This window comes from Oxyura jamaicensis, chromosome 3 (genome assembly GCF_011077185.1).
Source record: "Oxyura jamaicensis isolate SHBP4307 breed ruddy duck chromosome 3, BPBGC_Ojam_1.0, whole genome shotgun sequence".
NCBI lineage: Eukaryota > Metazoa > Chordata > Aves > Anseriformes > Anatidae > Oxyura > Oxyura jamaicensis.
In genome coordinates, this window is record NC_048895.1 from 48,901,167 (window position 1) to 48,927,331 (window position 26,165).

Sequence of the window (26,165 nt, forward strand, 5' to 3'; positions counted from 1 at the left end):
AACACTATGTAGGAGAAAGCTAACATTTCAGAGTTGGTGAACTTCGATTGCAAATTCTAATCAGTGCTTATTGAGCAAGATTTCCCCCCCCCCCCCCCCAGCAAGTTTCCCTTCTTCCCCTCTGCTTCATTTCTCACTCACATGATGCCCCCCACACCCATCCTGTTCTTTCTTACTGAGGAGTTTGCTGCCAGGAGAAACACCATTATGACAGTGATCCTGGCTTGCAAGCTGCCTTTAACTTTCATGAATACGTGTTGTAAGGAGAGAATTGCGACTGCTGTTACAGTGGTGGTAATGCAGAAGCCAGATGGCATTTGCAGAAACTTGCATGACACTCCCTTCCTATGCAAAAGGCGATTCGCATTATACTTGAGTGGGCAGGGCTGCTTTGGCTTCGTTCAGTCTGAATTATGTGACTGCTGGAATTAGTATTAATGGATTTATGATGCCCCCCAGATGTTCAGTCGGTGCCATGTGATGGAGCCACAGAGGTTGTCAAACACAGGCTGCCATTCCCAGCCCCAGTGAGTGCGTCATTATGCTTGTGATGAAATGAGTCCCTACCCACGCCATGTGTCACCTGTGAAGGTATTATCCATTCGTACAGGCCAAGACAGCTTTTTGAAGCTGCTGTGCAAAGCTTTTGGTAGTTTGAGCATGTGAAATTTAGATGTAAAAAATATCCCAGAATGGTTTTCCCTCTTTTTTATTTTTATTTTTATTTTTTTCTCCTGAAATATCTAAGAGCTTAAGTTGTAATTAAGTTTCTGTTATATCTAAACTTAATTGCTTTTGTGAATTGCTTTGAACTCATACCGTAGTCACAATGGCTGTAGTGATAGCGCGGTCTGTGTATGACAGTTTAGGCTTAATGTCTGTCTTTGTACACGCTTCTGCCACTGGCGGATTTATGATAATGGCAATTCCGCCCAAGGGTTCTGCACGTGTACTGCACTTCTGAATGTGGGTTTCTTATAAACTGATTGCTTAACAGCAGACTGCCACTGCGGGCCTCTGCAGATGGGATGAGGTTTTCTAAAGTGGATTGTCCCCTGAAAGCATAGGAGAGACTCTCTGGATGAGCTGAGTACCTGGATCCTTCAGAGACTTTTTTTTTCAAACTCTTTTCCACAGCATCTGTCTGTCTCCTATCCTCAGCATTTGCAAGGAAAAGAGCAATAAAAGTCTTATTTCCCTTTCAAAAGGTGAATATGCCTGTACCATGCCTTAATTCTTACTCCCTCCTCCCTAAGAGTTATCAAAAAATGAAAATTTCTGAGCAGCAGAGGCTAAAGTGAACATCTGACACAGCAGTGTACCCAACGGCAGTTGGCAGCAGCAGGTAAAACATACCTGGTTCAATATACAGTCTGCTATTTAAAAATAAATAAATAAAAATAATAAAAATCCATTCCCCTGCCACCTGCTGTGAGACCTCAAAGAAGGATATTCTGGCATACAGTTATGTCTGTTGGTTGGCACTGACGTTTTGCATTCCAGCTGTTCCAGCTGGAATAGTTTTCTGTAGATACTTTGGTGAGCAGTCATCAATTTTAGAGGTCAGGAATAAAGCAGGCAAGTGCAGCATTTCTGTAACTATGTCTTTGCCGACTTAGACCTTGCCATTGCAGGAAGTGGGCAGTCATTCTTGTGGGACTTGCAATTGCCTCTACCTGAACCAAGTCTGCTGTCCTGTTCCAGTCACAGGGCATGGTTTGTGCTGGACAGAAGTACAAAACCGTCACAGAATCGCTAAGGCTGGAAAAGCCCTCCAAGATCATCTGGTCCAACCATCCCCCTACCACCAATGTCTCCAGTTAAACCATGTCCCTAAGCTCCACATCCAACTTTCCAACCTTTCTGTCCTGAGCCTGGGTGAGAACCTTTGCTGGGGAAAATGCAGTTCTCGAGCTATGTTTCATTTGTGAGTAGTCAACCTCAGCCCTACCAACTCCTCTTAAGATCTTCACATGATTCAAAAGCCACAGCAGCTTGCATGTTCTGTGGCTTGTACCTAGGGATAAAAATTACTTAGCAGGCTGTGTGCCATCATAAAGTGTTGCTAGTCCTGTGGCCCATATCATCAGCATTAGACCTGCACATCCATTTCTTAGAAGCCGCATGTACTTTATGTGCCATAACTTGCCACCCCTGCTCTCTGTTGAGATCCTTACAGAAATTGAGTGTAATTCTGTTTCTTAATAAATGTTAAAAATAAATATATGTTTTTAAAATAAGGGATGTAATACAGAATGCTGCTGTGTAGAGTGAGTTTAAAAAAATTGGAGTAAATAGCTGATAAGTCCCAAGTAACCTTTGGAAAAACAAAACAAAACAACAACAAGAAACTCATGCTACATTTTTACAAGAGACTAAAGCTAAGTTTTGTGTAATAGCACATATTTATAGATAAAAGCTTGAATTAAGGAATCTTGATAATAGAATCTGTAACTTTGTAAGAACATCTTTTTATTTAGCCTATCGAGTAAAATAATTTCTCTGCGTTAGACTTTTGTATCATAAAGCTCAAGCACTCTAGGATTCTTAATAGTGCAAATGGAATTGGGTAAAGTTTTGTCTATTATAAAATGTATCTTGCTTATTCCACTTCAAGATTGGTTGGAAATGTGGAGTTTTCTTCAATCAGTCATGTTTTTGCCTTCAACTGAAGGCTTCAGGCCCTTTAAAGAGGAAAAATTTTGCCAGTGTTAATGGTGATGTACCAATGAAGATGGTATAAACACACAAAATCAGAAAAAACATGAGTGGGAATGAATGTGCTAACAGCTGTAGGAGGTTGCAGAGTGAACTAAAGGGCCCTCTGTCATTCAGAAAAAAAAGGTGCTGGAATGACTAACATCATGGGAATGCTGTTTTTTTTTTTTTTTTTTTTTTTGTTTGTTTGTTTGTTTGTTTTTAATGCATCTGGAGTTATCTTTGTAAAGGACCATTATTTCTACTACTGTGACGTTTAAGGTATCCTTGCTGTTTTTAAAGGGGAAAAATAAGAGAATAAAGAAAAAAAAACAATAGCTGATTTACCTTGGAGTTGGAATCACAAAGCTTGGTTCTGTTCAAGTCTGTCATATGCCCTGGGGAAGTCACCTTGATCTGTCTTTGGGCTGTTCCAGTAGCAACTGGAGTCAGCTACATCTTTGGGTCCTTTTCAGAAGTGCCATCTGCAGTGTTACCAAATCCCTCATCCCTTACTTACATATTCTTTGAAGATGCATGCTCTTCAGTTGTGGCATGCGTTAATTTAATATTTTGATTGAAATTGAAGCAAGAAGTAGGCTCCTTGTCATGGAGACAAGCTTTCAAATCAGATCCAAGCATAAAATGAAAGCTTGAATCCTGCAGGTATGTTATTTTCCAGGGCAGGGCTAAAGAGGGAGAGAACCAGAAAAGTCTATGGTTCAGAATGGAGATGAGAGGATTTTGAAATCACCAGACCAAAGTGGAAAAGACAGGCAGCAGTTTGCTTTTTATTCTTAAATGGATTTATTTATTTATTTACTTTTAAGTGGCAATTTTCTAATACACTGGCTGGGTAAAGTAGATAAAGTCAGCCTAGTTATTTCTTCTCTTTTCTATCTTCCAAAACTTTGAAACTTGTACCTTGATTTATATACAGGATGAATTGTTTCTTCGAAGACCATTATCTTAATTTAGGACAGTAATCCTGCAATGCTTGTGCATGTAAACAGATCTGGTGACCTCACACCAATAAATTATCATTGCAGTTTAGTAGATACGTGCACATAAATATTTGCAGAATTACCAAAATGTGACCTTGAGGTATCTCCTTGGCATCTATACCTCAAAAACCTGAGTTGATAAAGCTGTGTAACTGCAGATTAAGAACTATGAATTTCTTCAGGCCTTAAAAAAAGTTACTTTTTTTTTTTTTTAAAAAAAAAAAAAAGCCTCCTCCAGACTGTTTCACAGCTGTGTGCTCCACTTTGTGGCAAAAACAACAGAATATTTTGCCCTTGTCTCCTGCATCGTCCACTGGGTTGCCGTTGCAACTCTGGTCTGGTCTGGATATGGGAGCTTCCCTGTGATTCCAGGGCAGTGTTTATGATTGCCTTTAAGGTACTGACAAACTGAAATTGGCTTGCCCTTACTAGATTTAATCCTTGTTGGGGCATGAGCAGTGATAATCAATTTTTCATCTTCTTTGCCACATAGACAAAGATGAAGAATGTGGTGAATCAGTGACCAAGAAATAGGCAGGAACAAAAAAAATAATACATTGGGATGAACATGTGTTGGGATGTGCAGAACATGAGTAGACCTCTTCCTTGCTCTTTGAAATAAGGAATTCTAAGGGAGGGCAACCAGAACATGTCTACATGTTTCACAACAATTGTGAGAAAGATTACGATAGCACAGTGAGAAAGGGAGATTTTACGGGTAGTAATTAATTAATCAGTAGATTAATTGGTAGCAATCCTGGAACAAGATCATCATTCCTATTTGTTAGTCTTCCAACAAAGGAAAATACTAGAATAATAAAAAAAAAATCAAGCTCTTTTATGTCATTATTTGGGGTTAAGGAAGTTTGTGTCCACCTGTTGACATTAGCCATCTTTTAGCTTCTTGCTGCACCTCTTCTGTGTGCACACTGAAGTGGGACACGTCTCCATTTGTCCCTCTTCACTTTTTTTTTGCATCGTCATTCATTAACCTTAATATCAATCCTGTTTGTTCATCCGTCAGCTGGCAGTGCTTTTTCTTCCTGGAAAGTTGAAATCAGAATAGAGGAAGAGAAGTTAATTAGCAAAGTTGATTCTTTGAGCTGAGCTGCCACAACATGGCCATCACAGATGGGACTCAGGAATGCGCACAGCACATCTACGGTGCCGTAATCAATGTAACACGATGACTGGCAAATACAGGAGTAAGACCCGTTTTCAACGAAGCATCATTTTGAACTGTTAAGCATGCATATCCTCTCACATGTAATCAAAGCTAGACGGTTTTATGCAGGTTCTTAATAGCATTTGAAAGCACACCGTGATTGTAGAATGGGAGGTTGGAGGCCAGTTGGTGAAGTAACTTCAGAGAGACACAGAAATGGATTTGGCATGGCCAGACTCCTGTAGTACAGATCAGCGTGCAATTAAAACCAAATCTGCTGTCTGCACTTGCATCTCCTGCTGTTCAGAGTTGAGCTGGTTTTCAGCGGGTCTCCTTGCATGTTTGAGTCATAAGGTCAGGAGCTGCAGATGTTCTCAGATAAGCATCTGATTTGCCTAACTGCTGACTATGCTGTCTTGTATTTGTTATCGTCAGTCACTTCCATTTCTGTTTTTCATTTTAAGTGTCATTACTTGTATATATATTCAAGATGGTGTTTTTTATCAGCATGGCTTAAAGACAGCAAAATTGTCTTTTTACCTATTTTATATTGGTGAAAAAACAGGCAAAGAATAGGTAGCTGTCCAAAGTCACATAGCAGCTCAATTGGAGAGCTTCACTGATACCTCCCCACACACAATATATCTCTTTCTCTCCCCCTGCCTTCACCATCTGTCTCTCCTCTCTTCACCTCTCCAGCTGTATCCTTACTTCTTTTTTTTTTTTTTTTTCATTTTTCCCTAACTGCTAAGAGCTTTCATGCTATCTCAGTTTCATAGCAACTTTTCCATTGCTTCCAACTATCAATTGCAGATGTGCAAGCAGCCATTCCAAGATGCAGGACTGCCTCTTAGGGACAGGGAGGTACAAGAATCCCCTCCTCTCCTGCTCCTGTGAGCAGATGGAAAGTACTGAGGGGTTGTCAGGGAAAATAAAATCCTTTAAAGGACTTCAGTTATTGAACTTCTTCCTTTGCAAAAGAAGTTTGTTTACATCTGCATCAAGTTTCTGTCACAGTCTTTGCTGATTAATTCCATTGGGACAGCTAGTACAGCTTCTGGCTCTCTAAACATTTACATTTCTCCATTAGGGCGTACGTAGATGTAGAAATGCTAGAAGGCATTGGTGGTGATACAGGAGATCGTCTGACGCTATTATAATGCATTTTAAAAATAATACTTCGTTAGATGTAGACAATGTCTGTGATGTGTTTCTTGAGGCAGATGAATAGGAGAATAAATTATGCTTTTGGAGGAGAAAATGTTTAATTTCAGCAGGGAAGAGAAATGAGGAAGCTGAACTGAAATTACAAGCACTTTTGTTTCTTTGCCGTATTTAATACATAAATCAGATGATAATACCTCACGTCATTTAGTGTCTATATCCCTACATGTTGCAGGACATGGCATACAACAGCTGAATTGTAAAATGGGCTTGCTGTAGCTATAGTCATTTGGTTGCAGTTTAGAGACATAAGTTTCAGATAAAAGCTTCCATTGCATATGGCTTAAAACACTGTATGGAGTTTGAATTCCACTGGTCTGCATAAAGTTTCTGCAATCTTTTACTTCAAAGAGGAAAGAGACAGCACAGCTAAGGCTGCAGCTGTGTAACTTGTGAGCAGGAGAAGATTTCCAGTACATTTGCAAATGTTGCATTTGGCGGAAGTGTGTGGGAAACAAGAAACAATTAATTACCTTAATACAATGGACAGGAAGAGAATGTAGTGTTTATAGCTGTAAATCCTGTTTCAGAGTCAAGGATGACTTTCAAACTCCTTTTCTCTCACTAAAGATAGCGGGACCCTTTATAATGATGTTAATGGCGTTGCAGGTTTTCTTCTCTGTAACTCTTTCCAGAGTTGCCCAAGCAAGTCAAGCTATGTGCTCTGTCCAAGAGGATAGGAATACTAATAGGAATAAGCTCTTCCTTAATTTACTGAAATAACATGTCTGGACTTGTCGATATTTCAGGACATCCAGGCTGAAATTGATGCCCATAATGACATCTTTAAAAGCATTGATGGAAACAGACAGAAGATGGTGAAAGCCTTGGGAAACTCTGAGGAAGCTGCCCTGCTCCAGCACCGACTTGATGACATGAACCATCGATGGAATGACCTGAAGGCAAAGTCAGCTAACATCAGGTAAGTAATTACAATGTCAAGACATGAATGGGGCAGATTTGTCTTCTGAAAGGCTTGAGAAATTTCACCGCAGCACTGAAGTGAAATGTCCATTTACTTCTGTGAAGGACCCTGAGCACAGATGTAAAGACTTGGTGCATTAGCTTACCGTGCATGCTTAACTATTTGTTTCTTCCCCCGGAGTTGAGCAGAGGTAACTTGCCAATCTGTACTAAATATTCCAGAAAGTATGTTGAATCTTTCCTTATTTTAAATCGATAGCAATGTCAGTGAAGTCATTCTGTGAATCTGCAATTACCTGAGGAGAAGTCAGGGTTTTGTTTTTTCCACCAGAATGAATACCTTGGTAGGATTTGCATCCTAAGTATTTTCATCTGTATTGGTGGTAGAATTTTTTGACTGCTGCTATTCCACTAAGAAATGTTTTAAAATTTGTATTCATCAAGCCATTTACAATTTTTGACCCTACCAATGCCAAACTCACTGATGACTGTCCAAGTGTACTCATTGTTAAAAACTTTGTGATGTCATTTTGCAAGTAGACATTACCATATTCATTATTATGAATAAAATTCCATATTACAAGTAATTGCATAGAAAAGTATTTCTGGAGCTTTTAATTGCTACTGCCTGCTTGTTGATTAAAGGAGACTGTTCTTTTAATAGAACAGAACAATGTTAAGCATTCATATGAATTTTCCAAAAACCAGAAAAATGAGTTGAGCTTTGGATTCAGACACCAGAGTTGGAAAGAGAGGGATAGAAGGGAAATGTGACATTTATTTTTCATCTCCACTTACCCTGTCACCAGCCAGCTAAACAGTTACGTGTAACTGGTGGGATTTGCTGAATGCAAGCTCATAGACAGAGCTTGAACTAGAGGAACCAAGCAATTTTCCGTGAGGGTTTGCAGATACTGGCCCCAACACCCCCCAAGCAGTTTAATGCAGGAGCTGTTAAATTTGGGCCTTTATGAGCTGTACTCAGCCATACAAGTCAATGTGAGAGAGAGACCAAAACTTGATAATAAGTTAATAATTTAGTCAGCAACTGTGGGCTCTAGCAAGAACAATTGCTTGGCCTGACCTGAGGTTGATCATAGTTTAGGAGAAATTCGTGGCCAACAAAAGGGCTTGCAAACCATTCACCATAGGCCAGTTGTTAGTTCCAAGGTTAGAGACAGCAATTGTGCAGGGAATGCTCAAAAAAGTTAGTTTAGCCACTTTTCCGAATTATGACTTGTGTTTTCACTTTGGGTAGATACGGAACATGCATCCCACTGGGCAGCGTTAACGTTTGTGCTGTGTGCATTGCTCTGCTGATGCCTGCAGTGCTGCAGGGCCACGTGGCACTGAATTGCAGGCAGGGAAGAGAATAGTGGAGTAAATAGAAGTAAATTAACATTTTGAATCTGCCTCCTCTGAAAGGAGCGCAGCGTTTCTGAGTTCATGTATTTTTCCCTGTTCTGTGATTGCAGTTCGCTTTTCTAACTTGCACAAGAATGATGAAAGCCTTCACAGGGAAGGAACAGGGCCTGAAACTGATATGAAGTCAGCGTTGATCTGGCTGTTTGCCTTCAGTTTTCTTGGTGTATCCTATTTCAAGAATGAATTGGAAAGCAAAACTTTATGGATGAGTCTTGTGAGAACAGTATGTAACCATGTGAGAGGCTAGGGCTGACTGAAAAACTAGTTTTTTATGGACTTTAGCTCAGAATAGTGCTTCTAAATGAAGATTTCTAAGTTTTTTTGTTTTTGTTTTTAGGGTATTTTCAACTACGTGTACATTCTGATTCTGTTGATTATTTAGCTGCTGAAAATGCTGCTCTCCCTTAGGAATAGTGTGAGACTTTCTTTATCACTTCAGTCCTCAGAGCTGATGATGCTCATCACTACCTTGACTTTACTTCCCTGTTACTGGAACTAAAGGGAGTTCCAGGCTGAAAAAGCAACGTTCTTGTGGCATGCTTTTAAATGTGTGGAAGCTACTTAAAACTATGCTTATAGTGACTGTGACACCACCAGAAAGGACTGTATCTCTCCTTGAAATTACTCAGACTTATTCACACTTCCTTCTTTTTCTCTGCGTCATGTTACTCCCAGGAGGAAAACAAAGCTGCAGGTTTATGCAGGTCTGCCTTTTGCAGCCAAATGCTGAGGAGAGACTCTTCTTCTTGGGTGGGAAGAAGGTATCAGCATTTGGGGGAGGTATTGCAGAAACTGGGAAGGATTCTCTATATTCAGACCACCCACCAGTCTCTTTTATTCCATATGTTCCCTTCGTGCTCAGCAGGAAAAGTGTTACCTAAATAACGGAAACAAAAGCTGAGGAGGTCTCCAGATGGGGAGGGAGCCTCTCAGTGTCATCAGAAGGGGGGTTGTTTCAGAATTGCTGATCTTCTGCAGGATCTTATTCAGCCTTAGCAGAGCAAGGGTGCTCTCAGTCTGGTCAGCAGGATGGGGGCATATGGGTTTTTCAGGCTCAGCCAAGATTTCCATAGGAGTGTTTCCTATGCTGTCTGATGCTGGGGAATATTGCTGCTCCAACCAGTACTCAAAACTGGACAATCATCTGGTACAGAACTGTATTTTCATCAGAGCAGATCCTAAGCCACTGTTTGACCTGGCAAATCCCTGGAGATTGCCAACTCATTTGTCATGTGAACACAAACACCTTAAGCTTTGTTTTTGCAGACTTTGTTTTGGTAAAAGCACCAATCCCAAAACAAGGGGAGAAGCCCAGGAAACAATTCAAAACTCCAGCATAATGTATTGGCTCTAACTCTTTGAATGGGTTGTATCACAAATATAAAAAGTCTACGTTTGTGTAAGCCGCTAAAACTAAAATACAAATTGGAGTGTATCTCGCCCCCTTCACTCCTGCGTAGCATTTGCTTTGAATGGAGTTTACTGAATGCATGTCTGCGTGTCTCCCCACTCCTCAGGAGAACTGAAAGTTTGTGGCTGCTCTTCAGCTGTCACTGCTGCATGCCACTTTTATGTTCAGTGTTGCTTCATAAAAGATTAGGAAAGTAACATTCAGGAAAAGTCTGTGCTGATGGGATGTCTTCCTCTGTGTGTGGTTGTTTTTTTTTTTTGTTGTTTTTTTTTTTTCCTTTCCATTCTTAACTTCCTTCTAACATTTCTGAAGAGATGCTAACTCACTTTGTGTTCAGAGAGGAATTTTAAAGTCCTGTTAGTGTGGTTGGTTTCCTCCCCACCCTCTGCCTTTTACTACTCTGACCCCACTTGTACTGGACTTTGGAACCATGTGCTGGTGATGTTTTGCTGCTGTTACTGCATTGGCATGTACATGGGCACTCAGTAAATTACAGACCATTTAATCTGGTGTTCCATGCCTCATCATTCAGGTTAATACCAAATTATTTTTTCACTATTAATATTATTGCAGTGTATATTAAATTAAGTGAGCCACCCTTAAAGTGCCTTTTAACTAGATGTAGGGTTTCTCTTTCTCCCTTACAAAATTCTAATTAATTTTGTATACAAGAATTCTGCTCACTAGAGCAGAATCGTGGAGCCCGGAAAGTGCCAGTTTTTAGAGGTGAGAGCTGCTTAAATGTACTAGATACAGTAATAAGTCAAGATTAATAGAGATTTTATTATCAAATGCACAGAAGGCTACAGAAACAATTTTTAAAATTTTAATTGCTGAAAGGTTGTTTTTTTTTGATTGCTTAAAAGTTTTGATTGCTGCTAGAAATCCATAAAAATGCTTGCTTTTCATAACAATCTGGATCTAATAGCAAAACTGTAAATTTAGTTATGGGCTGCCTTGGCAACGTGTCTCCTCTGCCTGATTACTAGGGAGTATTGTGCTGTGTTCACTCCCAGAAAGGAGGGCTGGTGCTGTTGAATACCTAACATGGGAGGGCGATGTGTGTGCAACACTGCAAGTTGATTATTTCTGAGGGTGTTTTTGATGGAAAGCAAAGCCAATTTTGGAAAGGAGAAGGTGGATGTTGGATGTGGACTACACCGTGCTGTTGAGAGCATGTCCCTGAGTGCAGCTGGGAACTGCAGGTTAGATTCAGTATCTAGGGAAAAGGTATTGGTGACTGCAAGGACAGACAAATCATGTTGCAGGAAGTGGCAGCAGTAGAACATCACTTCTAGCAAGGAGTTTATATTTTTTCCCATGTAGTTAATTAAGTGCTTTCCTGAATGGAGCGAAGAAGACTGGGTTCCTCTTCCTAAAGTTAGCTTATCCTTTACGGAAATAATTTGTTTGGTTTTCCCTTTGTGTATTCCCATCCCCCTGGACTGTGTTTCTTGGTTAATTTCCTAGTATCCCTACAACATCACAACAAACCGTTTGCCTCAAAGTAAACCTTGCAACACATCACCCCTTCAGTCCAACTGTTGTTGTATCAGTACCAAACATTCACTCGAATGCCACTTGAGAGGATCATACAATAGAAGGCAGGTGAATGTTTCACCTGTATTAAAAAATGTGAGTTACAGTGAATCAGGAAAAAAAAGTTCAGAATAGGAAAGAGAAGACCTAGGAAACGGAACAGTAGTTCAGTTCGCTCATCTGTCAGAAGCAGGGCACAAAGGTGCAGAGCTAGTGTCAGTCTATACTAAAAAGAACTTAGCTTATACCAGTAAACAATTTCTTTCACCATGCAAGTGATGGAGTAGGGAGAGGTAAGTGCATGTTAGTCTCAAATGGGTCTGTAACATAGAGTGACTGGAGTAAAAGTGGGGTTGCTGGCCCTTATCAAGGATTCCATGCAGCTGTCCAGGCACTGCAGGGAGGAGCCGGCAGGTCAATGTATTTCTGAACATGATATAAAAGTGTGTTTTGGAATCTGGGGGGTTTGTTGAGTTAACTGGGAGGACAGATTCACACTATTAATTCTCTGGTAATTCTTCATTGACTAAAGGTAGTGCATTAAATAATCTATGCCACTGATGTGTTCAGCAGCCCAGTTAATTTACTACTGATGACTGCTGGGAGAATTTGTTGCTTTTGCTGCTGGAGATTCAGGGTCTTGGCATGAAAGACGTGAGTTTTTTGGTGCCCTAGCTCACAAAATGATTCTTGTACTTTGTGCGCTGCCGTGGCAGAGTCACAAAAGACAGTATTTCGTTATGTTGTTTGGATGCTCCGTGTTCAAGGTTTTAGGTCATATCAGGTACATGTTTGTCTGTCTTCCCACGTTTTTCACCTGCTTATTTTGTTTTAGTGTGCAAAATGATTTGAAGTAGAATTTTGTTTGTTTTCAAACACATCAAAAGGTCCTTAGCATTTAAGCATTTGAAATATTCCTGTATTAATGGTAGAGCTGTTCTATTTATTTTAACAGTACAAAAAACAGTCCCTTGGTTTTTGTACTGCTCAGGACTTTAAGGATGCTTTTATGTTGTTTCACAGGGCTCACTTGGAGGCAAGTGCAGAGAAATGGAACCGATTACTGACATCCCTGGAAGAGTTAATCAAATGGCTGAATACAAAAGATGAAGAACTTAAGAAGCAAATGCCCATTGGAGGGGATGTTCCAACCTTGCAGCAACAGTATGATCATTGCAAAGTAAGTTGTGTAACTTTTATAGATGCCTTTCCTACTGTGAATAATAAAATGATTCAAATCAAATATAGAGAAATGATGAACACTTGATCCCAGTATTTAATTTCTTAAAAAAAAAAAAAAAAACTGTTCTAGGTCCCTGCTCCTTCTGCTCCTCTACTTGCCCAGTAAAGCACAAGTGAGACTCTCTTTGAAATTTTATCAAAAGGATTTCTGATGAGTATTTTCAGTCCAAACACATTTTTGATGTATTTCTTGATGATTTTGGACTCCTTTTTGTTAGAACTGTCATTCTGTAAGTAAAGTTAAAGAAGGCTCACAAAAGTAAGAACTGAACAAGAACTATAAAAGAAATGTTGAATGTAAGTTCAATAAGATGATGTAAAGTGACTTTCTCCATATTAATAGATTGATCAGTAATAGCAGCCATCTACCCCATGCAGATTCATAGTGCAGTCAAAGCTGTAAGAATTAAAATTTACCTGTCTTGTACTATTGTAAAGCAATTCTTTGTTTTTACTAGTTCTTTGCCATTTTGGTACATATGAAAATATCAATTCATAAGTATTTTTTGACAACAAAAATGCTACATCCACAATGTATCTTCATTCATGTAAAGTCTATCTCACCAACTCTAATTCGTAATCAATTTAGGACATATTTGCTGTTGGACAGATTCATTGTAGTAAAGTTTGTTTCATCTTGTCCGATTTTTTCTTCTGTATGGTGTAGAGAGGGGAAGAACAAATGCAACTTTATGTAGCTAATTGCATAACAACTATATTCCCCTCCACCAACACAATGCTGCTATCTGTTCTGCTATGGTATTTAGTGAGGGCAAAAACTGGATTTGGGAAAGCATTTAAAGATACAGGAAAATACTCTGAAGAACTACAGAAAAAGTAGTCTGACATGAGCAATACTTTTGAGACATAACTCCAGAATAGATGAACTTAAGGAAATCTGCATAAGCTTACCCTTAATTTAGTTTTTTTAAATAGTTATTAGCATAAACTCAGGATCTTTGTTTCTTGAGAGTTCATCTCTTCCTGTTCTTATCCACTTAAATCATTATGCTCTGTTAGTAGGCACATCTGCTGTGAATGTTTTATAATGGTGGATTACTAGTGCAGGAGAGCAATCAAAGGCTGGAAGAGATCCAAAGATGTTTTAAAGGAGGTCAATGGGAGATGATAGATCTCTACAGTTCATTTTCTAATGATTATTTGTGTCTCATGCTAGATTATCATATATGCATGATAATAACAAATAACACTGCTATAGTGTGTCTCATTTGAAGATGTCAAATTGTTATGTAAAAATGATAGTTTTATAAGTCATTCTAGAGTAGAAAAATGTTGGAACAAGCATGCTGGGCAAGTCATTTGGGTCAATAGTGAACTGCAACAATGAGAAGGAAAGAGAACTTTTAGGTTGTTTAATCCTTATGCATAGTATTAAAGAATAACTGTTGTTATATATTGATGTTAAAATTCTAATAAGTACTTTCAGGGGTTTTTAGAGATTATTCTTTCACATTTAAAAAAGCAATATTCTTGCACTATCACTGAGAAAGAATATTGGATATAGATGTCCCAGCCCAGTATTTAACAGGACCTTTATTAATGGCCTACAACAGCAAAAGTTAATGTGATTCTGATTATTACTTTGTTCTTTGTACCTATGCAAGCAATAGCTCAGTATTCAATTGCACATGTATCTCAGATGAAACTGGACAATTATTTTCTAATAGTTCATAGAATCATAGAACTGCTTGGATTGGAAGGGACCTTAAAGTTCATACAGTTCCAACTCCCCTGCCATGGGCAGGGACACCTCCCACCAGACCAGCCTGCCCAAAGCCCCATCCAGCCTGGCCTTGAACACCTCCAGGGATGGGGGCATCCACAGCTTCTGTGGGCAACCCATTCCAGTGCCTCACCACCCTCAGAGTAAAGAGCTTCCTCCTAATCTCTAATCTAGATCTCCCCTCTTTTAGTTTAAAACTGTTCCCCCTAGTCATGCCTCTATCTGCCCATATAAAAATTTGTTCTCTATCTTTTTTTATAATCCCCTCAGTCTGTATTTACGTCTGGGATTGAACCCAACCCAGCTGCAGCACCTTACACTTGGACTTGTTGAACATCATTAGGTTCACATGTGCCCTCTTCTTGAGCTTGTCCAGGTCCCTTTGGATGACATCCCTTCCTTCTGTTTTATCGACTGCACCACTCTGCTTGGTGTCATCTGCAAACTTGCTGAGGGTGCACTCAATCCCACTGTCTATGTTGATGATAAAGATATTAAAGAGCATCAGTAACAAGATGGGCCCCTGAGGGTCACCACTTGTCACCAGCCTCCATCTGGACATTGAGTTGTTGACCACAACTCTCTGGCTTCCAGCCAATTTTTTTATCCACTAAGTAGTCCACCCTTCTAGAGATAAGAGATAAGGATGTGTGGGACAGTGTCACTGGCCTTACAGAAGTCCAGGTAGATGACATCAGTTGGTCTTCCCTTGTCAGCTGATGCCGTCACTCCATCGTAGAAGGCCACCAGGTTGGTCAGGCATGATTTGTCCTTGGTGAAGTTGTCCTGGCTGTCTTGGGTCACCTTGTCTTGCATGTGCCTTGAAATTGAGCCAGGGGAGGTTTAGGTTGGAAATGAGGAAACATTTCTTCTCAGAAAAAGCAGTCAGGCCTTGGAACAGGTTGTCCAGGGAAGCGGATATCACCGTCCCTGGGGGAGTTCAAGGGAAGGTTGAATGTGGTGCCTGGGGACATTGGTCAGTGGGTGACACTGGTGGTAGAGGGCTGGTTGGACCAGATGATCTTGGAGGTCTTTTCCAACCCTTATGATTCTGTGATCTTCCCAGGCACAGAGGTGAGGTTCACCTGTCTGTAGTTCCCTGGGTCTTCCCCTTTAAAAATGGGAGTGATGTTTCCCTTTTTCCTGTCACCAAAGACTTCGCCTGACTGCCAGGACTTTTCAACTATGATGGAGAGAGGCTTGGCAACTCCATCAGGCAGTTCCCTCCGGACCCTGGGAGGCATGTCATCAGGCCCCATGGGCGTGTACCTGTTCACCTTCATCAGATGGTCTCAGACCTGCTCTTCATTTATAGTGGGAGGGACTTTGCTCCTCCAGCCCCTGCCTAGAGGTCCAGGGACCCGAGAGACGTGGGCAGCCTGACTACCAGTGAAGGCTTAGGCAAAGAAGTTGTTGAGTGCATCAGCCTTCTCCATGTCTGTTGTTACCAGTTCTCCCCCCTCATTTATCAGAGGGGGTACACTCACCTTGGACTTTCTTTTCTGACCAATATACCTGTAGAATCCCCTCTTGCTATTCTTTGCATCCCTTGCCGAGCTCAGTTCCGTCTGATGGCATCCCTGTGCTCTTCCCAGCCCACATGTCCCTGCTTCCACTGCCTGTGCATTTCCTTCTTGTGCCTCAGTTTGATCAGCAGGTCAGACAGGATGGCTTCCTGCCTTCCCGGCCTGTCCCTGTTATTTTAGTAGGAACCAAGAGATTCTCATACATCATGTGGTATTACTGTGCCACACCAAACGGGAACTTTTAACGAGTGGTGTTTCACTTTCTATTGAACTGCTGCTTATTAGTCATTACCAGAGAAGGGAAGCTAGGCTGCAACAGTCTGCTGATTTGGTTCTCTGTGGCAGAGCTTCACGCTGTTTCTTAGCAGGAACTCTTAACTCAGCACTGAAGCTGTAGTTTATTAATTAACTACAAGAAGGTGAAAAGTTGTGTTTTGTCAGGTAGAAAGTGAAAACTGGAGGAGAAAGAACCAAAGCCCTCTGCAGGTCCTTCTTCCTCCTCCTCAGTTAGGACGTGGAATAGAAATGTCTTTGTGTAACATAAAGTTTTATGCCTGCATTGTTTTTTTTTCCAAAATCTTCTACCAAATCTTCCCCTTTGGCATATTCTTTGTAAAAATAAGCATGATTCCACTCTGGCAGTCCCTGTGTGCCTTGTGTTGGGATCACTGACTTGGTGTCACTTGCATTGCATTGAAGGTGCTGCTTTTGGTGTGTGTCCTGTGTTACGTTTTCAGAGGAGACTTGAGGCACAACTGCACCAGATAAATATTGCAGATATGACTTGATTTCTCACTCTCAGGGGTACTCCCTTTATTCCTCCTGTCATCAGCAGCTGACCAGGCACTTTAAATGCCACGTTTCTTTGCCCATGCTTCTTCAAATATTAAGCCTCCTCAGCACTTCACATTATCTGCAAGATTTACTTTTTATCAGTTGTTTGTTTATAACCCCAAAAGAGCTTCAGCAGCACAAGTCAGCTGGTGGCTCCTCCGCACAAGGGCTCGGTGCCTCTGCTCTCCCATTTCCCCTAGTTTCACATCTGAGCTTTGCTTTCAAATTGTCCTCATGCAGATGGAGCAGTTTAATACATCATTTTCTCTCCACTTCTCTGTGATCCCTTTGCTCTTATTTCCAGCTTGCTTACCTGATCTTGTCCTTGCTAGTACTTCAAAACATAGGTGGTGGAATACTGGCTGAGCTCTTTAAGATGCAGGCCCATGATATTCTCATTTCCTGTCCTTCATTTTTAGGGCCCTCAATCTTTCTCATCTTAGCATTGCTCTTTGCCTCTAGTTACTCGATAATCATTCTCCTTATTAACCTACTTTTTTTCTCCTCAGTTACATAAAATGATGTCTTGCTTGTTGCAGCTTAATGGCACTAATCTTATGGCTCTTTTCCTCTGTTAGCATCTCCCCCACTCAGCACTTGGCTTCAGCGGTGTTAGATAAATAAGTACAGTATTATGTGACAGTTGGGGTTAGCTCACATTGTTTGTGTGCTGCTGAGATCTGTTTGGACAGGAGGAAATAAATGGTTTGCAATTTGATTTTTAAACTTTTTTGTTTGTTTTAAATATCATTTTCCAATGCCTTAAAAACAAACATTACCCACAGCAATGTTGTTCATGTGAATCAGGGTTACAGATTTAGCCCAGAATTGCCAGATCAACAGACGTCTTTCAGGATGTAGCAAATATTTATAAATATTTTGTACCGATTTTGGGGCTCTTCAGCCCAAGTTCCATTGCCTATAGTAGGTCATAGTCGTATCCCCTGTGAAATGCCAAGCTCAGCCAGTGAGCACAACCTGTCTGGAAGTGGAGCTGTGCTCTGTATCTTGGAGAGGGCAGGGCAAGGGGAAACTCATTTAAAAAAGGGACCTCAAATTTCCTATTTTGACTATTCTAGAAGTTTTTTGGTCCTTGAGAGCGGGCTGTGCTGTCAGTCCCAAGAACAGTGGAAAAATCCCTGAGTGCTTTGTATAAAAGTGTCAGGACACTGAGAAGAAGTTTTAGATGATTTTTGAACTCAAGTAGTTCTGTGTGAGTTGTACCTATAGCAGAGGCTATATTCACACTCAAAGTATAGAAAACTCAATTGTGAAGGTGCTGACACAGGGAATGGCTTATAAGGAAATGAAAGTGAAGGCAGCTCCCTTTTCAGAGTTGACTACCAATGTGTTTTTTTTTGTTTGTTTGGTTGGTTGGTTGTTTTTTTTTCGTTTGTTTCGTTTGTTTTTTTCTAAAACAGATGGACAAAATGACAAAGATCTGTGGTTTAGGTTTCAGAGAGAGAACAGGCAACTTTCCAAGTGAAGCAGAACGGGTGCCTTCTCACATAAATCCTGTTGGCGTCTGTCTGCATAAATGAACAAATGTCTAGCTAATACTAAATAATGCATGCATCTTGAATCACAGAGATGCTTAACTTAGCTTCGAGTTCAAAATGAATTAGCCAAGGACCTGTGAATGTTTGAATGATAATTTTATGTCTATGGTTGGGTAATTAAGTTAGTCATCAGACTTCTGGAGGTTGCTGTCTATGTATTTCTAGTTTCAAATTTGGTTTGTTAAAGCAGTCAGATTATCAAAAGTTGGAAGTATTTTTTTCTGGTTTATTTAACAATTGTCGCTTTATCAAAAATGTTAGCATAGCTGACTGGAAATTACTTTCTACTTGTTATCCCTTCAGGTTGCCTATAATTGCATTGTTCCCTTTACCAGCAGGAAAAGTCTGTGAGGAGAAAACTTTTTTCTAGCCATAATTTCTTTGTGCTCTGTTGGTGCACCCGCCTGACTGTGGGGAATGGGTTTAGCCTTTGAATTAATTCCTGCTTAATTATTCTAGATTTGTTTTCCTTGGCTATTTTCTTTATTACTGTCTGCTTCCATGACTCTTATTGTTACAAATTTCTAACCAAAAACGAGTATTGATGATATCAGTGCTGCCCCAGTCTGTGCTCTAACTCAGTCTAGGAAGGGCTGTAATTTGTTACACATCTCATCTCGTAAGGCATGAGGCATGCACAAAACTGGTGTGAGTAGAGGTGGCCAGCAATGTTGCTGACATACTAATTTTGAGCTCTGAGGGGGTGAGAAAGGAGAATTAAATGTGGTTAGAAGAGGAGGATTGATGGTGTCGTCTGTTGCAACCTGCTCCGACAGGCTAGGGTGCGAATGCAATGGGAGCTTCAGTGCTCTGCACCACACTACATGAAGAAGCTCTTCAAAGTTAAGGATGTGTCTTCAACTGAGACTGTTTTCACTGAGGTGTGTTAAAGAAGGAAGAGGTGGAAACTGTGGGCGGGAATGCTTTGTTACGAGGAAGAATCTGGTTAATGCCTGAAGTTAAATAAAGAGTTCTCAAATGGACCTGACTTAAAGCCACTGCTTGCTAACGATTAACCAGAACTGATTTGTGTGTTACGTGAACGATTGAGGTGTGTATCACTCTGCTCCCCTGGACTATTTCTCCAAAAGAACGATGTGTGAACAAAAGCATGCTGCAAAGAATGAAGTGTTAAGTTAGGATGTCAGTGCAATGTATTTTTAACTTCGCCAAAAAGTGTTGCTTCTGGCTGTATTTCAGCTTGTTCCCAAAAGTGCAGTTGTCTTCTGATAAGTCAGGGAAGTTGCAATGGATCAGTGCTTAAAATAATAAATAACCTGGATAATGAAAGAACAAAATATTCTGTCACTAGTGCAGAGAAAAGCAAGCTGTCTTGCTAGGGAAAAAACATCAGCCACTTTTTCAATAAAGTAAATAAAATATTTTTGATATTGCCTTTTTATTACTTGTTGATATAGGTATATATCAGTATATCCATCTTGTGTTACTCTTTTATGAGGATCCAATGTCTATTTTGCTTTAAAGAATCCTATTTAAACTTTGAAGACATTACTGAGTCTATCTCAAGCCACTAAATAAAGCCTGTCCTTCCTGAAGGTTTACAGTTACTCTGTACATCAGGGAGGATACTCTGACATTGTTGTGGAGGGAAATGTGTGTGAAAGAAGCAGAAACAGCAAAGTGATCAACATTTCTACTCCATTGAAATGCTGTGATGAGCCCAGTGCCTTTTTCTCTGATATTTTCTTCTCTCTCCTCCCAAAAGACCACGCTGCTTCCGTCATTATCAGCAGTAGCCTTTGGCTTACCTGAAACCTCAGGGCAACTTGATGCAGTAGGATGTACCAGATCTTTGGTTTCCATTCCTGTGTCTTGAGCTGAAAGACTGTGACAACCAGTGGCCTGACCTTCTGGGTGAGCCATGACAGAGTCACCATCTCTGGGGGTGTTTAAAGAAAGGTTGGACGTAGTGCTTAGGGACATGGTTTAGTGGGTGATATTGGTGGGGGGATGGTTGGACCAGGTGATCTTGGAGGTCTTTTCCAACCTTAATGATTCTATGTGCTTAGCCAGGAAAGGTGATGGAGCACAGGCATAGTGGTGACCCATTCTGCAGTCATGCTATGGCTTTGAAGCTTGGGTATTGTCCTGCCAGCATGTATCTAAACTGTTTGAGCGGGAACTGGCTCATATCTTACTGGTTTAGAGAAGTCCAAGATGGTTCAAGGTGTCTTCATTCTTAATATAGACAAGGCTGTTGCCACATGTTGCCATCACGTTATTCATGAAAGGGATCACAAGTTGAGGATCTATGCGATCTTTTTAAGGTGTGATTACAGGGATCCTTCTAGGAATGCTACCGTAAACTATAACCAATTTATGTAATGTTAAATTAAATAGCTCCCATATTTTACATTCTTTGACCCCAAACTTTTTCCCTGTACCAGGTCTTTTAAGGTAGGTTTGGTGCTTGTTTGTTTCTTGTTGTGTTTTTAATTGTTTTTCAGTTCTTTGACCTGATGTTCCCATTTCACTAGGGACACATGCACTTAAGCACACACAAAATCTTTTTTCTGGACCAATGGTTCATCTATTACAGTATATTTTCTTCAATGGTGCCAGTAGACGGTGATACTCTGGGAGAGCCCATTTCATCCTGGCTACTGTGTGTCATCTGTTCCTCTTCTGCTTCTAGGCAGCCACATCACTGGATGAAAACTATATGTATCCTTGATAGTATTTCCTTGCCCTGCTCTTTATAATATCTCTTTTGGACCTATTTCCCATTAATGTGTCTAACTTCATGTTGTATTTGCTGCAATTTTCTGTCTCCACAACTACTTGTGGCAAATAGATGCCAAATGCTTCCCACCAATTCTGTTTAAAGAAAAAAATAAAAATCCATGTGCCCCAACAACAACAACAACAAAAAAAACTCTTTAAAATCATTTTTCAACTGATCTCCTTCTAGTTTTAAAGTTTCAATGGCCTTAGTTTGAATACTGTTGGATTTGATGCATAACAATTCTTCACTCACTTTGTCCAGTGTCTTTGTGATTAGGAAATGTTGTCGTACCTTTTTTGAGCCTCTTAACTGCTGAGCCTTTTTAATCTCTACCCATAAGGCAGCTGTTGGTCATCTGTGCATTTTTCTGCCTTCACTATGTCTTTCTGGAGGTGTGTTGACTGGCATTTCACGAGATATGCAACATGATGAGGTTGCATCAGTGTTTTGTATTTGCTTTTTTCCCTGCCATTCCTGATGATACTCATCACTTTACTGGCTTTTTTTGGTTGCTACTGCATATTGAGCAAATGGTTTCAGAGACTCCCAAGATCTTCTGTCAGAAAAGTTGTTGGGGACTTGAATTTAGCGTATGCATTTTGAAGATCAGATGGTGTTTCAATTGCATTAAAAAAATGCTAGGTATTACCTGAAACCAAAGGTTGTCAACAGATGAGCTCTCACTTTGGATTAATGAAATTGACTGGTACAAGGAAATGAAAGGGCATTTTTCTAAATGCAAATATTTTTTTGCTGAGGTCTATTTTTTCAAAGGCAGAGAGTCAGATAACAAAAACAGAACAACAAAGATTCCCCAATCAGCACAGAAACAGCATATCAGTTTTTCCAATGCAGAGAACCAGCAGAGAGCCACTGTGATACAGTGATCATTGCCTTATTTTTTCAGGCTCTCTCATAACCTGTATGAAGTAGAAGTGAAAACTATTTGTCCTGCTCATTCCTTTCTCATACTGAAGCCAGTGTGAGATGCTTCCTCTGTAACTGCGGTCTTCTCTGGTCTTCTTTATTTTTTTGTGATCTGCGTTTGATAAATTGGACCAAGTAAGAAGAGATGTACTGTATTTAGCAAAGCTGTTCACTTGTAATTCAGGGTGTGGAATGGAGTTTGCAGAGATTACTCCAAATCTTTTAAGTACCCCTTTACATAACTCTTTTCTTCATGAATATTGTGCAAGTGCTAGAGAGTTTTATCTTCTTTTATTGTGTGTTCCCAAAGGATGACTTCCACCTCCGTCATTGTTTTGGAGAAAATGGAACAGGTGCAATGGTTTATTATTAAACATGCAATAAGAGAAACTCTGGTGTTGTGTTAAACAACCTTCTGAAACTTTGACTGCAGTTGCACGCATGGACTGGGAAGAATCCATTTTATTTTCTGTCAAGGATATTGTCATCTGGATCCTACTTCTTGTTGCTGCAGGCAGACTCTTTAGAGGAGAAGAATATTTATTCTAGTTAACTCCTGAACTATTGGATCCTCAATCCCTTGTTATTACAGCCACTAATCCACCCCAGGAACATCAGCAATAAATTAGAAAAATTGCATTGCCATGGCAGCTGCCCAATCCTTTTTTCATGCAGATTCTTGAGATTAAACGCTAGGCTGAGAAATGTACATAGAAAATAGGGGAGGGAATTCTCCTTTTTTGTTGTTGTTATTGTATTTGCTATTTTTGTTTGTTTCCTCTTTTTATTTTTATTTTTTCAGAATAAATAAAAGGGTAGAGAGTGGTGTAATGGCCAAGGCACCGTTGCAGGGTGGGCATTCCTGTGTTTACAGGAACTCTTAACCTCATTTATTAGGTGTTCCTCCAAAGGTCATCCATCCATATCTTCTGACCAAGGTTTAGTGAATTCCTCTCATCTAGTTAGGTTAGTCTGAGGGACTGGGAAAGTATAAGGAGCATAACTTCAGAAAGGAAAGCTGCTTCCAGTACTGGTCTTTCAACTTGAGCAGCCGAAAGGTCTATTAGCCTAAAATAGTGCTTAAGGATTTGGAGCTTTCTTTTCAAGAAAACTGCTGAGACCTAGGTTTGTGCTAATATGCATTCCCTGCAAAGTTGAGTGTTGTGCTTCAAAAAGGTATCATGCTGTTAGGAGTCCCACTTTTGCTAAAGGTCCTTATGTAGGAATTTTTTTTTATTTTATTTTTTTTCTTTTGAGACTCTTGTATCATCCAGTTACGCTTCCGTCTGACCCATGTATTGGGCCTCATGCACATGCAGATCGCTTATTTGAGTCATTCTGCTCATTCAAGTCATTCACGTTAGCTTGAGCTGCCTTTTTAGTGTTTTTTACTTAGGTGAGGAATCCCTGTATCAAGATGCCCACTCATTCCTCAGCTCTGTCTAAATGTATCTGCTTCTTTTTAGCAGATGACTTTATAATCTGGCTGGTAATTGTGTGGGGAAAGTGACTAATGTCATTAATTTTAAGACTGAGTTTTTGTCTGAGCATCTGTAGAAAGGTACAAGTGCAGGGCCTGATAGGTCTGCAACATGTCACACATTCCGTAGAGGTTTACCGAGATCAGTTTGTTTTAATAGATATTTTACTGCATGCTACTGAGTGCAGTTTAATTTGGTTTCAAGGTGGCTCTTGCTTCTGTTTTTGGATTTAGGTGTTTTGGGTTTTGGGTAGCGTGGTTTTATTTATGTATTTTGCTTGTATGGTGTTTGTTTTTCTTGGCTTCCCTTTCTGTAAAGAGATTGTGTTGTCCTCACAATCACCCTTTCATTACCAACAAGCTATCTCACGTACGTGGTTGCCCACTGTATAATTTACTCCCCTGTAAAGTGTGAGGATACTTTAAATGCATTCGTGTACAAAAGCAAGGATTTCTTGAAGGTCCTTTCTATTTCGTTGCTTAATGATGATGTAACGTTATGTCAGGACTGTGGTGAAGCAGCTGTTTTCTAAAGCGATTGCAAGTGCTGTGTACTCATGGGCTGGGAAAGCTTTGTAGCCTGTTCTGCCCAATAGTTACATGTACGGTAACTTGTGTGGCGTGAGCAGCCTCTTCTGGTTCCTCAGCGAATGAAGGGCAGCCGTAGCTGCAGTTTGTGGTCCTCAGATATCCGCGATGGAGCTAATGATGGATGGCTGTTCGTTTGGTACCACTATTGTAACCCCTCTGTCTCTGCAGGACAGATGTGAGGTGCACGTAGGAAGCTGCATGGGTCTATTGGACTTGTACCCAGTATGGGCTGTTATTAAATGAGTGGGCACAGCCAAGAGAAAGGGAGAATATTCTAAAGGTCTTATCAAAGAACTATTTTTAATAGTTGCTGATGCTAATAATTCATGGATTTGACGCTACAATTTTCATCTTCCTAGTGAAATGAATGTGTAAATAGAAAAAATGATTTGTGCCAATGCTTGATGGTCTGACACAATAAAATTATATTTTACGATTAGTTTCGTAATGTTGTCACTGGCAATTTTGCTTTTGCAAACAAGGTGTTTTTATAAGTTTCAGAAAAGTAAACTAAAGCCATAAATCATTAGGCAAACTTTCTTACATTTATTTTCACTTTTTGCAGTTTACACATTTCTTCTATATTGCTAAGTTTTTAGTTGAGAAGTCCTAACACAATGAACAAAAATATGGCTTCCCCTCCCCTTGAAGCAGCTGGTTTGCAACTTGAAGAATTTCTGAGATCCTGAGTATAATACCTTGCTTAGTGAAAGGACCATGCTTACGATTTTCATGCAGTTGGTAAAAAAATATGCTATTATAAATGTGTGATTCACTTGGGTGTAAATTAAAATTTTCTGTACCAACAGAGACTTAACTGATTCAATCAAATCATTACCTCTAGTGGTATATTTTCATTAGGTTAGTGAAATAGGTCAGCAAGAATTTAGGATTAGTAGTAACTGAAGAGAGAATAGTAAATGAGATAGTTTTTAAAATGTTATTGAAACAAGTGCATCATTTTCCAGTCAAATATTACTTTGGGTCATTTATTTTTTATTCTTTATTATAGTTTTATTTATTATTTAGGTCATTTTTATTTATTTACTTATACTTCTCCCCTTCTAGACTTTATACAGTCTATGTTTTACAACCTTGGAATTAATATAATATGAAATCTTTTTTTTTTTTTTTTTTTTTTAAAGTAGCAATAATTTGCATGTTTTCTATTTCTATTTCCATTTTGAGGGATGAATATGCCTCAAAGGAGATAGGCTAGGAGCTTGTGTAAGGATTTGCAATGTTAAATGGATCGGATGCTAGACAGGGACGAAGCACTCCATCTGAAAAAATGCTAAAAACGTAACAATTTGATGCCATGAAAAAGAAAAAGGAATAAGAAAAAGGACTGATGTGAAAATAGGTTAGCATCAAATATATGTGGTGGTGTAATTTTAAAATAATGATTGATGGTGTCTGGCGGTTGTGTCCAGTGCTTTCTCTGCTTGTGATTTTCCATCTGGAGTTTCGAAGCAGAGAGCGGCTGTGCAGCGTTTCACGCTGCTGTCAGTGCAGTGGTTAGTGTATGCCGTCATGCCAGGTATGTGTGCTTTCAGGAGCCTCCGTGCCTGATACAGAAATGAGTCCTGTGCTCTGATTGAAAAATAGACTTGGATTAACCTTTTCCCACCCTTCCCCCCCCCCACCCCACCCCATGCTGCAGTGATGTCTCACTACCTTCTAAACTGGGAGTAAAAATGTTTACTGAGAAGTTAAACATTGTATTTTAGAAGTAGTACCTTCTCTTAGATTTATTTTCTTCTCTCGAGTTGGGTGCTTAGTAATTCTGGCAACTTTTCAGTATGAATAAAAATGAATGAGAACTTTGTACAATATATAGTTCTTTTAATTGTGAGGATTTAGGAAGCTTTTAGGCTTGAGTCATTAAAACAGGTAGTGCTTAGCTTTCTTACATTGATCTGCCAAGTCATTATGAACAGCACTTTCAAAAGTTCATTTCTATGTATTTTTCTAATTAAATACACAGAGAAGGGAGATGCATATTCATCACAAGAATCTGAGAGTTCTATTTCAATATTTAAATTTTAAGTTTGAGAGAGAATTTAAGTCCAAACTGCAAATTATTTCAAGGTTGAGATGAAAAGTAAGTAAAGTGCTGGTAAAAGC

At 39.8% G+C, this 26,165-nt stretch overlaps 1 protein-coding gene across 7 annotated transcripts in view; it reads left to right on the forward strand.

The window, feature by feature from the left end:
• Window positions 1-26,165, forward strand: part of UTRN (utrophin) — a 344,112-nt gene that overhangs the window by 198,219 nt on the left and 119,728 nt on the right. For all 7 annotated transcript variants that reach the window (XR_004749455.1, XM_035321865.1, XM_035321866.1 and 4 more), the window contains 2 exons: window positions 6,840-7,012; window positions 12,413-12,569. Coding sequence is in view for 6 of the 7 variants with exons in the window: in XM_035321865.1 (XP_035177756.1) it covers window positions 6,840-7,012; window positions 12,413-12,569 (330 nt within the window). In the remaining variant the exon portion in view is untranslated. The remainder of the gene's footprint in view (window positions 1-6,839; window positions 7,013-12,412; window positions 12,570-26,165) is intronic.